The sequence below is a fragment of the Chroicocephalus ridibundus genome, chromosome 21 (genome assembly GCF_963924245.1).
Source record: "Chroicocephalus ridibundus chromosome 21, bChrRid1.1, whole genome shotgun sequence".
In the NCBI taxonomy this organism is placed as follows: domain Eukaryota; kingdom Metazoa; phylum Chordata; class Aves; order Charadriiformes; family Laridae; genus Chroicocephalus; species Chroicocephalus ridibundus.
In genome coordinates, this window is record NC_086304.1 from 3,246,073 (window position 1) to 3,258,076 (window position 12,004).

The 12,004-nt window shown below is 62.8% G+C and overlaps 2 protein-coding genes across 2 annotated transcripts; one reads left to right on the forward strand and one right to left on the reverse strand.

Annotated features, from left to right (window-relative positions):
* Positions 1-1,147: 1,147 nt before the first annotated feature.
* On the reverse strand, positions 1,148-4,275 carry LOC134525831 (CD48 antigen-like). Its single transcript, XM_063357090.1, has 4 exons — positions 3,915-4,275; positions 2,254-2,574; positions 1,893-2,177; positions 1,148-1,619 (listed from the first exon to the last, which is right to left on the reverse strand). The coding sequence occupies exons 1-4, from the start codon at positions 3,973-3,975 to the stop codon at positions 1,471-1,473; spliced, it is 816 nt and encodes a 271-aa protein (XP_063213160.1). The 5' UTR covers positions 3,976-4,275; the 3' UTR covers positions 1,148-1,470.
* Positions 3,722-10,279, forward strand: LOC134525832 (natural killer cell receptor 2B4-like). Its single transcript, XM_063357091.1, is given in 11 exon segments — positions 3,722-3,992; positions 4,317-4,453; positions 4,456-4,702; positions 7,031-7,351; positions 7,428-7,706; positions 7,961-8,083; positions 8,567-8,640; positions 8,749-8,817; positions 9,455-9,520; positions 9,629-9,688; positions 9,781-10,279. Coding segments are annotated over 11 exon segments (1,503 nt in total). The 5' UTR covers positions 3,722-3,943; the 3' UTR covers positions 9,859-10,279.
* Positions 10,280-12,004: the final 1,725 nt, after the last annotated feature.

The following is a 12,004-nucleotide window of genomic DNA, read 5'->3' on the forward strand; positions in this document are numbered from 1 at the left end:
CCGGAGCGGAGGTTTTCAACCTTGCACAAACGCCGCTTTTCCCTTTGTAGCCTCAATTAGTTTTTTTTTTTTCTTTTTTGCTCCTCCGCCTGCGAGGGGGAGGATTCCGTGGCAGCCAGCGTGTCCCATCGGGGAGCGCGCCGGGAGGGAAAGCCAGCAGAGCTCCTCCAGCCCGCTCCGTCCTCGTGGGGTCAGGCCGTGCCTCAGTTTCCCCGACCGGTGGGGGTTGAAGCCTTGAGGTCGCTGCCGGGAGACGGAGCAGGGACCCCATCACCTTGTGCATCCACGCTGGCAGTTTTTGGGCTTGCAGGAAACCCTCTGCGGCTACCGGAGAGGCTGAGCCGATCCCTTTCCGCTCCCCCCATCCCGCCACCTTTTTCCGAGGCACTTTTACTGGGAATCCGCCCCTTTCCCACCCATTTGCCCGGTTCCCGGCCGAACTCGGCCTGGCTGTTCCGCGGCCCCCCTGGTCCCCACCTCATCCTGCGCATCCCACATTTCCCAGCCACGGATTCCATTCCCCGGCACTGGAGCCGGGGGACGGCTGGGGGCCGCCGGGGAGGCAATGAGCTTATCGTAAGGGGATTAGCGAGGCGGATCGGAGGGCAGAAGCAGACGGCGGGGCGATGGGATTAGGGGCTGCCGGCCCCACGGCTTCTTGCTCTCTTCCAGCGCCACCGCGGCCGGCTGCGACCCACGGGATGCGGCTGTGGGGCAGGGGACAGCGTGGCACGGGGGCCTCAGTGGGGCCGGTGCTGGGCTCAGACCCCCCTGCTGTGGCAGGAAAAGCCGAGAGCGGGGCGGGACGGGGGTAAAACCACCCTCGGGACCAGCTCGTTAATACCTTCCAGCGATTTAACGAGGCAGCATGTGCGGGTCGGGGCTAGATAAGGGACAGACAAACTGCTGCGGCCCATAGATAAGGCGATGCTCCTTCCACGCGGCGCTGCATCCATGGTTTCTCTAAAATTCCGGAGTTAAGAGATTTAGGAGAGGGAATAAGCCTCCAGGCTGCTTCCTTAAAGGATGGAGGGGAGAGTTAAGGCAGGGCGGGGGGTGATGCTCCTCAGTCCCCGCATCCCGATCCCCGTTGGGACGGCTCCATCCCGGAGCTGGGGGTCTGGCAGGGCGCGGGGTAGGGGGAGCGTGTCCCTTTTTGCTCAAAATAACCCCCCCGGGGGGGGCTCTTCTGGGGCAGGGGAAGCTTTGCCCTGGGTTGTTGGAGGGGAGCCCCATCTTTTGGGGTGAAAACCAGCGCAGCCCATTCGATCTCCTCCTCAGAAGAGCCCAGAACTTGTTCAAAAATGTGAAATACGAACTGCTGGGGTGGGGGGGGGAAAGTTGATTTTTTTCTTTAATCCACGCTCACCATGGATAAAAATTGGGGAATTTTGACGCCTGAACTGATGTGCGGAAAGGGGTGGGGGCCGGCGGCTGCTTTGCGGGGTCCCCACCTTGAGTGGGGGGGTCCTACCCGGCACCCGAATTGCTGGGAGCACCATGGGGGGGGGCACCCTGCTGCCGGACGAGGAGGTGCGTGACAGCCACGGCGGCGCCCAGGCTGCCCAGCACCAGCAGACAGAGCATCCCCTTCACGCTGCAGTAGGACCATGAAACGCCTGCGAATAGAGAGAGACGCTGGGGATAGCCGGGGGGGGCACAATATCCCCCTCCTACAACCCCCCCGAGGGCACTGAAACCTGGTTGCCCATGCTGTGGGACTGATCCTGCCACGTCCCCAGCGCTTCGCAGCCACGCGGCACCTCGCCCGCCCCGCGGCTGCGTCTCCCGCTTATGGATTTAAGTCCCAAGCCTAATTTTGGAGCCGGAGGGGGGAAAATTACAGCCCCCCCCAAAAAAAAAAAAAAAAAAATGTCACTTTATCCACAAACCTGGGCCCGCAGCGTGGCGGCAGGCTGCTGCCAGGTCGGTGCTGGCCGTGCCCCAGCTCGCCGGGTTGCTGGCGTTGCAGCGGCAGACGGTGGCATCGGCGTCCCCAAGGACCTGCAGGTGCAGCCGGGGCTGGTGCTCCAGGGCTCCCAGGGGATCCCCGGAGCAGGACCAGCTGTAGGAGACGTTGGCGTCGGCGCCGGGCACGGTGCAGAGCAGGGAGAGGTTGCAGCGGTTCTGCTCCCGCTGCAGGACGCGCATCTCCAGGCGCGGCTGGGGGACGGGCTCTGCGGGGACAGGGGCGGTGAGAAGGGACAGGGGGGGACGGGGACCCGGCTACTCACCCCACACCCGGCTACTCACCCCACACCCGCACGCGGGAGCACAGGTGAGTAAGAGCTCCTGCTGCATCCTCAAATTCTGCCAAGTAGACCCCGCTGTCTGCCGTGCTGACCCGGCTGATCCGCAGGGACAGGCTCTCCCGCTGGAAAAGGACTCTCCCAGAAAAAGGGCCATCCACCAATTCGGCATCTTTATCCTTCTCAGCCATCAGGATCCGTTGCTTGAGTCCCGTATCCAGTCTCACTTTCCATATGACCCTTGTCCACCCCTGCAGGGGTTTCTCCAGCAGCAGCCGCAGCTCTCCGCCGGCAGACACGGCTTGTTCCCGACACTCCTGGGAGCCTAAAGCGGAGAGGGGTGAGCGAGGGACTGCGGCGCCGGGAGATGCTCCATGGTCAGGGCCACTGGAGCCCCCCCACGGCTCAGACCCGCAGCGCCCAGTGCGGCCCCTCCTGCCCCCGCGGACGAGCTCCACCTGGTTCCCCAGCCCCAGCTCGGGGGTTCCCTTCTCTCTGCACCGCCCCCGGCCGGCTGTGGGGCTGCCCACACGCTGCCAACGCTCACGCAACGTCCTCTGCCCTGCCCAGAGCAGGGATGGTCGCTGAGCATAGAGCCATGGAATGGGTTGGCTTGGAGGGGACCTTGGAGACCATCCCGTTCCTGGGCAGGGACACCTCCCACCAGCCCACGTTGCTCCAAGCCCCGTCCAACCTGGCCTTGAACCCCTCCAGGGATGGGGCAGCCACAGCTTCTCTGGGCAACCCTGTCCCAATGTCTCACCCCCCCTCCCAGTGGTGGCTGATGGTCCCATCTGTTGCACAAGGAGGGGACCTTAAAGAAAGGGGTGAGTGAGCGACCGCAGCCCCACGAGATGCTCCATGGCTGGGGCGGTGGCACCGCCACCACAGGGGTGTCCCACACCCAGCCCGGCCCCGCTCTGTCCATCCCCGGAGATCTGGGTTTTGAAACCTCCGGCAGCGCATCCCTTCAGCCCTCCCTTGGTTCCCCCCCCAGCCCGGGGCGGCCGAGCGCAGTTTGGGAACGTGTTTTCAGTTCCTCTTTCCCATCCTCCGCCCCCACTCACCGCCCGCTGGTGAGAAAGAGACACCCCCGACAATGGCCGTGGGCGATATTTTCTCCCGGTATATTTGTTACCTGAGGCCCATAATAAGGGTATCCCATTTTCCAAAGACAGGGAAGCTCTGACAAAGCTCCCCCTCCCCGCCCTCCCCTGCGCCTCCTACTGCAAGTCAAATCCTCAGGAGCAGAGAATTTTTTCCTAGATCCTTTAAAAGATGGACACTTTTTCCCGACAATTCCTTCTAAACAGCCCCATTTCCGTGATAACCCGGCGCGCTGAGGCTTCCTGATGCTCCGAAAGGGCCTTTTGCTTTCAGCTTCGGTTTGTGTGGGGGGGGTTGGTTTGTTTTTGTTTTTTTTTCACAACCGACAAGCTGAGAGACGGCTCTTCCCCCGCGACAAGCCGTTTGCTCGCTGGTTCGCATGAGAAAAGAAAACCCAAACCCGACCCGCAGCCAAGCGCTGGCCCCGGGTGTGGTGTGAAAAGCCTTTTCCCGAGGAACTCGCCAGGAACTCGCCAGCCCCACGCCAACGCCTGGTGCAGAGACCGGCCGCAACTCATTGCATCTCCCACGGCAGAGCGTCCCCCCCGCCATGCTTACCGTGGGCTCGGCAGAGGAAGAAGAGGGAGATGAGGAGGAGGAGGAGGGCGACGTGCTCCATGGCTGTCCCAGGGAAAGGTGGGAATTGGGGTGAGAGATCAGCCCCGGCTCTGCGTCCGCCGCCCGCCCCACATTCCCTGGGAGCCCCCCCCCCGGGCTGGGCTGCGCCGCTGCCCACAAAGTGTGGGGCAACTTTCCTCCCCGATGGGCAGAATCCTGCTGCTGGGGGCCGTCCCTGGCCTGCGGTCGGGGCGCAGGACAAATCTGTACGCTACGGACCGCCGCTGTGCAGCGCCCGGCACGACTTCTCCTGAAGCCAGCAGCAAAGGGAAAGCAAAAGCCCCCCCACAAAAAACCAGACCCTCCTCCCAACCCGGGTAATTAAAATTAACTTCCTCGCAGGTTTGCAGCCACCCAGCCCCACAGCCGAACGCGGCAGCGCTTCCATCCCCGCCGCGCTCTGCCCCACGGGGATGCGGGGTACCCCGGCATCCCCCCAGACGTGCACCCCGGTGGGGGCTTGGGCTGTGTGTGTGTGGGGGGGGGACGACAGCGGGGGCGGCAGCATGGAGGAGACCGCGCAGGGGCGGAGGGTGCGAAGGAACCGCGGGCGGGAGAGGAAGTTGCTGCTGGACACAGCCGCCGGCTCCGAGGGGTTTCGCACCTCTCCGGCTGCGGGGAGCTCGCTCCGGTGCCACCGGAGATGCTGCGCCACTGGCGTCCCCGGCGCCCGCTGGCACCGCTGGCGATGCCCGTCCTGGTGCTGCTGGCCGCGGCCGGTGGCCGAGGTGAGATGGGGACGGGGTACCGCGCTTGCTGGGAGGATGGAGGTTGGCTCGGCCCCGCGGCACAGAGGGGAGGCTGGGGGGGGGCGACCCCGGCGCTGGCAGCGCCCGCAGGCAGGGCAGGAGGGATGCTGCCACCTTCCCGGGTGCTGGCTGCCGGGGAAAGGCTGGGGTGAAGGCACCCACCGGCTCTCGGACCGGGGAGGGCTTGCGGGGTGACGGGCTCGGCGTCCCCGGGGGGGATGGAGCGGGGCTGGGTGGGGTGGTTTTTTTGGCTTTTCTTCAGGATTCTGCATCCGGCGGTGGCCAGGGCAGGTAGAGGCGGAACGGTTCTCCCGCGGTGCCGGTTCCCCTCTGCGGGCAGCGGCGCTGCCTGGGGCACACAGGGCTCGGCCAGAAGAAGTCACTTCCCTGCCAGAGCGGTGCCCGTGCCCCCTCCCTGCGTCCAGAAACGCGGCTTCTCAAGGCCAGGTCTCTCCGCCGAACAAACGCGGCGCCTTTCCCCCATGATTTCAGCGGAGCTGGTGGGGGCTGAGGGTCTTCACCCTAAAAACCAGCGACTTCTGCAGGAGGGGGACAGAGAAACGTCCGCATCCAGGGGCCAGCTTGGTGCCCGGAGCATCTCCCGGCTGCATCTCTGCGTCCCCCATCGTGCCACCCTTCCTGGCTCCTGGGGAGACACGTCGAGCATCGCCTCCACCTTCCCTCTCCCGCCACCCTAAGATGTGTCTCCCAGCCCCATTGCCCACCCCGATGGTGCAGGGCTTGCGGGGGGAGCACGGGTTGCTTGGGGGTGTCACTTCCTTGAAGCAGCAGAGGCTGCAGCGACGCAGGGGCTCAGCTGAGCTGCAAAACCTCCCCGCCGGAGCCGGCGTGGTTAACCTGCCATGCGATGCGCTGCGCCGGGCCGGTCCCCCCGCTCGGGCCGGCTGCAGGCGGGGGGGTTACAATCGCACCTCCGGGCTGCAGGGTGTATTTTCGCATCATTTCACACCCCCCCCACCCCAACACCGTCTCTGCACACCCACTGCCCCAACACCTGCTCCTGGAGCCCAGGACGGGGGGGGATTAGAGGCACCCTCGTGTTTTTCTTGTGGCAGTAGGTGCCTCCTAAGGAATAGTCCCTGTTTCTCGCAGGTTGGTGAGTGCCTGGGGGGGTGGGAAGGGCCCCCTTTGCCGTGAGCTGCAGGTCCCAGGTGTGAGCCATTAGGGGTGGGAACGGATAAATAGCCCCTGCTCCGCACCCTGCTCCTTCCCGGCTCATGGGGAGGGTGTTTCTGCCTTTGCTTGCTCCGGCCTCGTATTCTTTGGCATGGGGATGTCGCCTCGGGGTCTGGTGAGGGCATCCTCATGTAAAGCCAAGGTTCAAGTTGGGCCTGCTTGAGGATCCCCTGGCCATGCCGTGAAATAGCCAAGCCTGGGGGCATCCGTAGGTGTTTGGACCAGTTTTACGGAGCCGGAGCCCCGCTGGGGGCCGTGGGATGAGTGGGCTAAACTGAGCTCCCGGAGGCTGGCGTTTGCCTCGGTGGCAAGTGCTCGCCTTGATGTGCAAAGCCGGGCTTTGCAAGACGGGCGGTTGCGTGGGGCTGTGCAAAGTCCACCCCCAGCGCTGCCCCGACCACACGCAGCCCTGAGGAAGCCGTGAGGTTGTTGCATGCTCGGCCCCGGCAGCCGCAGAGGTTCGTTTCTTTTAGGGGCTTTTTTTTATCTTGCCTCTGCCAGAGCCCTCGACATCCGGGGCCGCGCTGAAAAGAGGGAGGCGCACACACAAACTCATGAAAAATGGGTCCAGGGGGCAAAATTCCTGCTGGTTCCTGGGCTGGATGGGCGAGGGAAGAGCTGGGGCACAAATGTGCAACCAGATGGGACCATCAGCCACCACTGGGAGGGGGGGTGAGCCCCTGGCCCAGGTTGCCCAGAGAAGCTGTGGCTGCCCCATCCCTGGAGGGGTTCAAGGCCAGGTTGGACGGGGCTTGGAGCCACCTGGGCTGGTGGGAGGTGTCCCTGCCCAGGAACGGGATGGTCTCCGAGGTCCCCTCCAAGCCAACCCATTCCATGGCTCTATGCTCAGCGACCATCCCTGCTCTGGGCAGGGCAGAGGACGTTGCGTGAGCGTTGGCAGCGTGTGGGCAGCCCCACAGCCGGCCGGGGGCGGTGCAGAGAGAACGGAACCCCCGAGCTGGGGCTGGGGAACCAGGTGGAGCTCGTCCGCGGGGGGCAGGAGGGGCCGCGCTGGGCGCTGCGGGTCTGAGCCGTGGCGGGGCTCCAGTGGCCCCGACCATGGAGCATCTCCCGGGGCCGCAGTCCCTCGCTCACCCTTCTCCGCTTTAGGCTCCCCGGAGTGCCGGGAACAAGCCGTGTCTGCCGGTGGAGAGCTGCGGCTGCTGCCGGAGAAACCCCTGCAGGGGTGGGTAAGGGTCGTATGGAGAGTGAGACTGGATATGGGACTCAAGCAATGGATCCTGAGGGCTGAGAAGGATAAAGATGCCCAATTGGCGGATGGCCCTTTTTCTGGGAGAGTCCTTTTCCAGCGGGAGAGCCTGTCCCTGCGGATCAGCCGGGTCAGTACGGCAGACAGCGGGGTCTACCGGGCAGAATTTGAGGATGCAGCAGGAGCTCTTATTCCCCTGTGCTTCCGCGTGCGGGTGTGGGGTGAGTAGCCGGGTGTGGGGTGAGTAGCTGGGTCCCCGTCCCCCCCTGTCCCTTCTCACCGCCCCTGTCCCCGCAGAGCCCGTCCCCCAGCCGCGCCTGGAGATGCGCGTCCTGCAGCGGGAGCAGAACCGCTGCAACCTCTCCCTGCTCTGCACCGTGCCCGGCGCCGACGCCGTCTCCTACAGCTGGTCCTGCTCCGGGGATCCCCTGGGAGCCCTGGAGCACCAGCCCCGGCTGCACCTGCAGGTCCTTGGGGACGCCAATGCCACTGTCTGCCGCTGCAACGCCAGCAACCCGGCGAGCTGGGGCACGGCCAGCGCCGACCTGGCAGCAGCCTGCCGCCACGCCGCCACAGGTAATTTGCCCTCAGCTCCATAAAAGCAGGATTTATTTGGTTTGAAAGCCCCACCTCTTCCAGTCTCCTCTCTTGGGGCCCTTCCCGGGCCGGTGAAACTGCGGAGGACGTCGCGGTGACGCCAAAACGTGTCCCGCGGGGAAGGGAAGCGTGAGAGCCGAGCGGGGTGATGGAACTTGGGCTGCCATGGAGACCGTGTTCCGCAATGGCTCCTGATGTCCAAGGTCTCCCCTTTTCCCTTCCTTCCTCCCCAGGGCTCTTCAACATTGTCCCATGGTGGGCAGTGGCCGTGTCCCTGCTGCTGGCGCTGGTCATCTCTGTCGCCATCGCTGTCAACTGCTACAGGTGGAGGAAGCGAAGAGAGGACGGTCTGGCAGGTTTGTCCCCGGGGCTGGGGCGGTAGCTGGTGGGACGGGGTTTGGCTGCGCGACCCTGCCCTCCTCTTCGCTGCTGTCACGCTCCTGACACTCTCCGTGCTGGCCCTGGGCTTTCCCTCCTGGGGCTGATGCGGGACAAGCCACGGGCGCTGTCACCCCCCTGCCGGGCGCTGCCGGGGGCACGACGTCTGTGCCCATCCCTGTTGATGCCGAGTGGTCCAGCTTGATTTGCTAAACGGAGCATCCCAAGCATCGGTACCCGAACCTGGGGGCTTCCTCCCATGGGGTCTAGAGGGCTCTTTGGGTTCGGATATTCATTTTATTTGGAGCTGGAGCACCCAACCCGGGGGTCAGCAAAGTCAAACCTCCCAGTTGCCAAGGGACCTCTTTCTCCCTCTGCTTTGCTTTGCTTTGCTTGAGGGTTGAACCCCCCCCAGGTCTGGGGGGTCCAACGTATCAGCCGTCTTTCACTGGCCCTTCAAGCTCCCCTAGGAGACGTTGAGCCGAGTATGACCGTCTACGAGGAGGTGGGCAAAGCCCAAACCGGCCAAGGCCCTGTGAGTGCTGGGGTGTCCCTGGGTGTCCCCTCCCTGCACTGCCTGGAGGGACAGGACTCCTGGAAGTGTCTGGTTTGCGTCCTTTAACCGGCCTGGGGTTGCTTTCAGCCCCGGAATGAGACCAGTGAGGCCGCTGTGGGAGGAAACACCATCTACGCCGTCATCACCAAAGCACAGGTAGGGTCAGTCCCGTGCCGGTGGGGGGGTGGCCGGAGCTGCCCCACGGGCTGGGCTGTGCAGCCCCCGGGCTGGATGCATCCATGGCAGCTTCTAAGACCACCCTTTTTGCCCCAAATTTGAGGGGTTTATTTGCACATCTCGGCACAAGAAGGACACGGAGCTGTTGGAGCGGGGCCAGCGGAGGCCCCGGGGATGCTGGGAGGGCTGGAGCCCCTCTGCTGTGGGGACAGGCTGAGAGAGCTGAGGGGGTTCAGCCTGGAGAAGAGAAGGCTCCGGGGGGACCTTGGAGCCCCTTCCAGGCCCTCAAGGGGCTCTGGGAAAGCTGGGGAGGGACCCTGGAGTAGGGAGGGGAGCCATGGGATGAGGGGGAAGGGTTTTCCACTGGAAGAGGGGAGATTTAGATTGGATATTGGGAAGGAATTCTTGGCTGTGAGGGGGGTGAGCCCCTGGTGCAGGTTGCCCAGAGAAGCTGTGGCTGCCCCATCCCTGGAGGGGTTCAAGGCCAGGTTGGACGGGGCTTGGGGCAGCCTGGGCTGGTGGGAGGTGTCCCTGCCCAGGGCAGGGCAGGGGATGAGATGGTCTTTAAGGTTTCTTCCCACCCAAATCATTCTATGACTCTTTTTTCCCCTGGCAGGGACCCAGCCGCCCTCCGGAGCCCGAAAGCAGCACCATCTACTCCCTGATTCAGCCCAGCAGGAAGGTGAGGTTGCCCCGCTGTGAACATGGCCCCTTGGTTCATCGAACAGGTGCTGGGCTCGCCGTCCCGCTCCCGTGATGCCTAACGGCAGGTTCTCGTTCTGCTCCACAGTCTCCTTCTCTCAAGAAGAAGAGGCTGGACCCAGCTTTGGTTTCCACGGCCTACGTAGAGGTAACAGGCACCGGACTGGTGAGATGAGCCCAGGGTGTCTCCAAAACTCACCAGCTTTTTTGGTGTGTTGACCCTCACCCATTTCCTTGCAGGCTACGGGGGGTTCTAGACACTGGCGCCCCCCATTGCAGACCTCCGCACCGGCTCCTGTTGACCACCACCTCTCCTAGCGCCCCGGCCACCACAGCAAGACCTGTCCTGGTTTCGGCTGGGATGGAGTTAATTTTCCTTTAGTGGCTGCTGCGTCTCAGATTTGGTATGAAAGGAATGTCGGTAATGCGTACTGGTTTAGTTGTTGCTGGGTGATGTTTATATTAGGCAAGGACTTTTTTCAGCTTCCCAGAGAAGCTGGGAAGGAGCAGAGATGGGACAAGTTGGCCAAGGGAATGTTCCACACCGTAGATGTCATGGTCAGTGTAGAAATGGGGGTTGGCTCGGGGAAAGGGATCCGCAATCGCTGCTGGGGATGAGCCAGGCAACCAGCCCCCAGGTGGTGGGAGCGCCTTGTGTTGTACTGCTTTATTTAGTATATTCTTTTACCATTATTATTATTATTGTCGTTATTTTCCTTTTCCGTTATTGTTCTATTAAACCATCTTCATCTCAACCCATGAGTTTGGTGGGGTTTTTTTTCCCCCCCGTTCTCCTCCTTTTCTCCCTCTTCTCCCTGCCCTTCTGGGGCGGAGGGGGAGAATTGAGTGCGCGGCTGCATGGTCCCGGTTTCCAGCTGGGGTTAAAACCACGACGGAGCCTCTTCTCCTGGAGCACCCAGAGACCTCCAGCACCCACCAGGACCCCCCCTCCACCCGGCAAACCCAGGGGTTCGTTTGGGATGGAAACGGTCAGACATGGGTTTCTGCAAGGACGCGAACCCTGATTGCGCCTCGGAAGCTTCCTTGCAAGGGAAAGAAGGAAAGACTCGGTGATGGAAACCCGTCTTCGGAGGAGACGGATGGGGAATTGCACGTGGATCCTGGGGGAAGGGGATAGCTGTGATGTGCGTGTGCTTAGTGCCAGCGTGTGATCTGGGGGGGGGTTTCACACCTTGACAGGTTCGATGCACCTCGGGGAATTTATTTTTAGGTGCTAATATAAGCTGAACTGCACGAGGCAATTGTGGTGCTGGTTTAATTAGCTTAATTGGCTATTTATAGCCTGAGATGTACCTTGGGCACAGGGAGGGAGCGGGAATTGCCTTGTTTGTGGCTTGGGAACTTCTGAAGTGAAGGGGGTCTCACACGGAGATGCGCTTGGCAAAATTTCAGGTAGGGGAGAGGTGGCCACAGGCATCGGCTTCGGGCAGGGCTGAGTGCCCCAAGGTGACCCGAGACCCGAGATGCCACCAAGTCCCTTCCCAGGAGTGGCCCTGGGGGAAGGAGGTGGAGACAGAAGAGGCTCCAGCTTCAAAGATCTTCCCCCACAGCAAGATCAAGGTCTTTTCTTTGGGATGAAAATGAAAGGTGGCACTTCTGATGGCACCGTGGGGAGCGGCGGCGGCTCTGCAGCCCTCCCCTCCCGCCCCAGTCCCCGGATCAAAATGCTGCTCCCTGTGAGACGAGCGTTAATTGGGCTCATTAACCGGGAGCTGCGCTGGGAGCCTGGCATGGGGAGGGAGGGGGTGTCCGGCTGCTGGGAGGTGGGAATTTAGGGGGCTGGGCTGGCACGGATGGGGGCTCAGGCACAATGTGCCCCGGAGCTGGGCTGGTTTGTGCCACCCTGAGCCCCATCCTCTGCTTTCCACGACGTGCAGGTGGGAGTTGAGGGCTTCTTGCACCGTAATGGCGTCGGCGTTGGTCATCGAGTAGAATCATAAGATTGAAAGGTTGGAAGAGACCTTTAATATCGTTGAGTCCAACTGTTAACCCAGCACTGCCAAGTTACCACTAAACCATGGGATGGTTTGGGTGGGAAGGGACCTAAAAGATCATCTTGTTCCAACCCCCCTGCCCTGGGCAGGGACACCTCCCACCAGCCCAGGTTGCCCCAAGCCCCGTCCAACCTGGCCTTGAACCCCTCCAGGGATGGGGCAGCCACAGCTTCTCTGGGCAACCTGCGCCAGGGGCTCACCGCCCTCACAGCCAAGAATTCCTTCCCAATATCCAATCTAAATCTCCTCTCCTTCAGTGTGAAACCCTTCCCCCTCGTCCCAGGGCTCCCCTCCCTGCTCCAGAGTCCCTCCCCAGCTTTCCTGGAGCCCCTTGAGGGCCTGGAAGGGGCTCCAATGTCTCCCCGGAGCCTTCTCTTCTCCAGGCTGACCAGCCCGGCTGGAGCTCTGTGGGTGCGGTGCTCAGGGCCACGCTTTAGTGGTGGCCTTTT

Excerpts from the sequence above, each read along its gene's own strand:
- LOC134525831 (XM_063357090.1), bottom strand. The coding sequence starts at position 3,975 with ATGGAGCACGTCGCCCTCCTCCTCCTCCTCATCTCCCTCTTCTTCCTC. Across the intron at positions 2,575-3,914 it reads CTTCCTCTGCCGAGCCCACG|GCTCCCAGGAGTGTCGGGAA; the intron begins GTAAGCATGGCG and ends TCTCCGCTTTAG. Across the intron at positions 1,620-1,892 it reads CCGCCACGCTGCGGGCCCAG|GCGTTTCATGGTCCTACTGC; the intron begins GTTTGTGGATAA and ends CTCTATTCGCAG.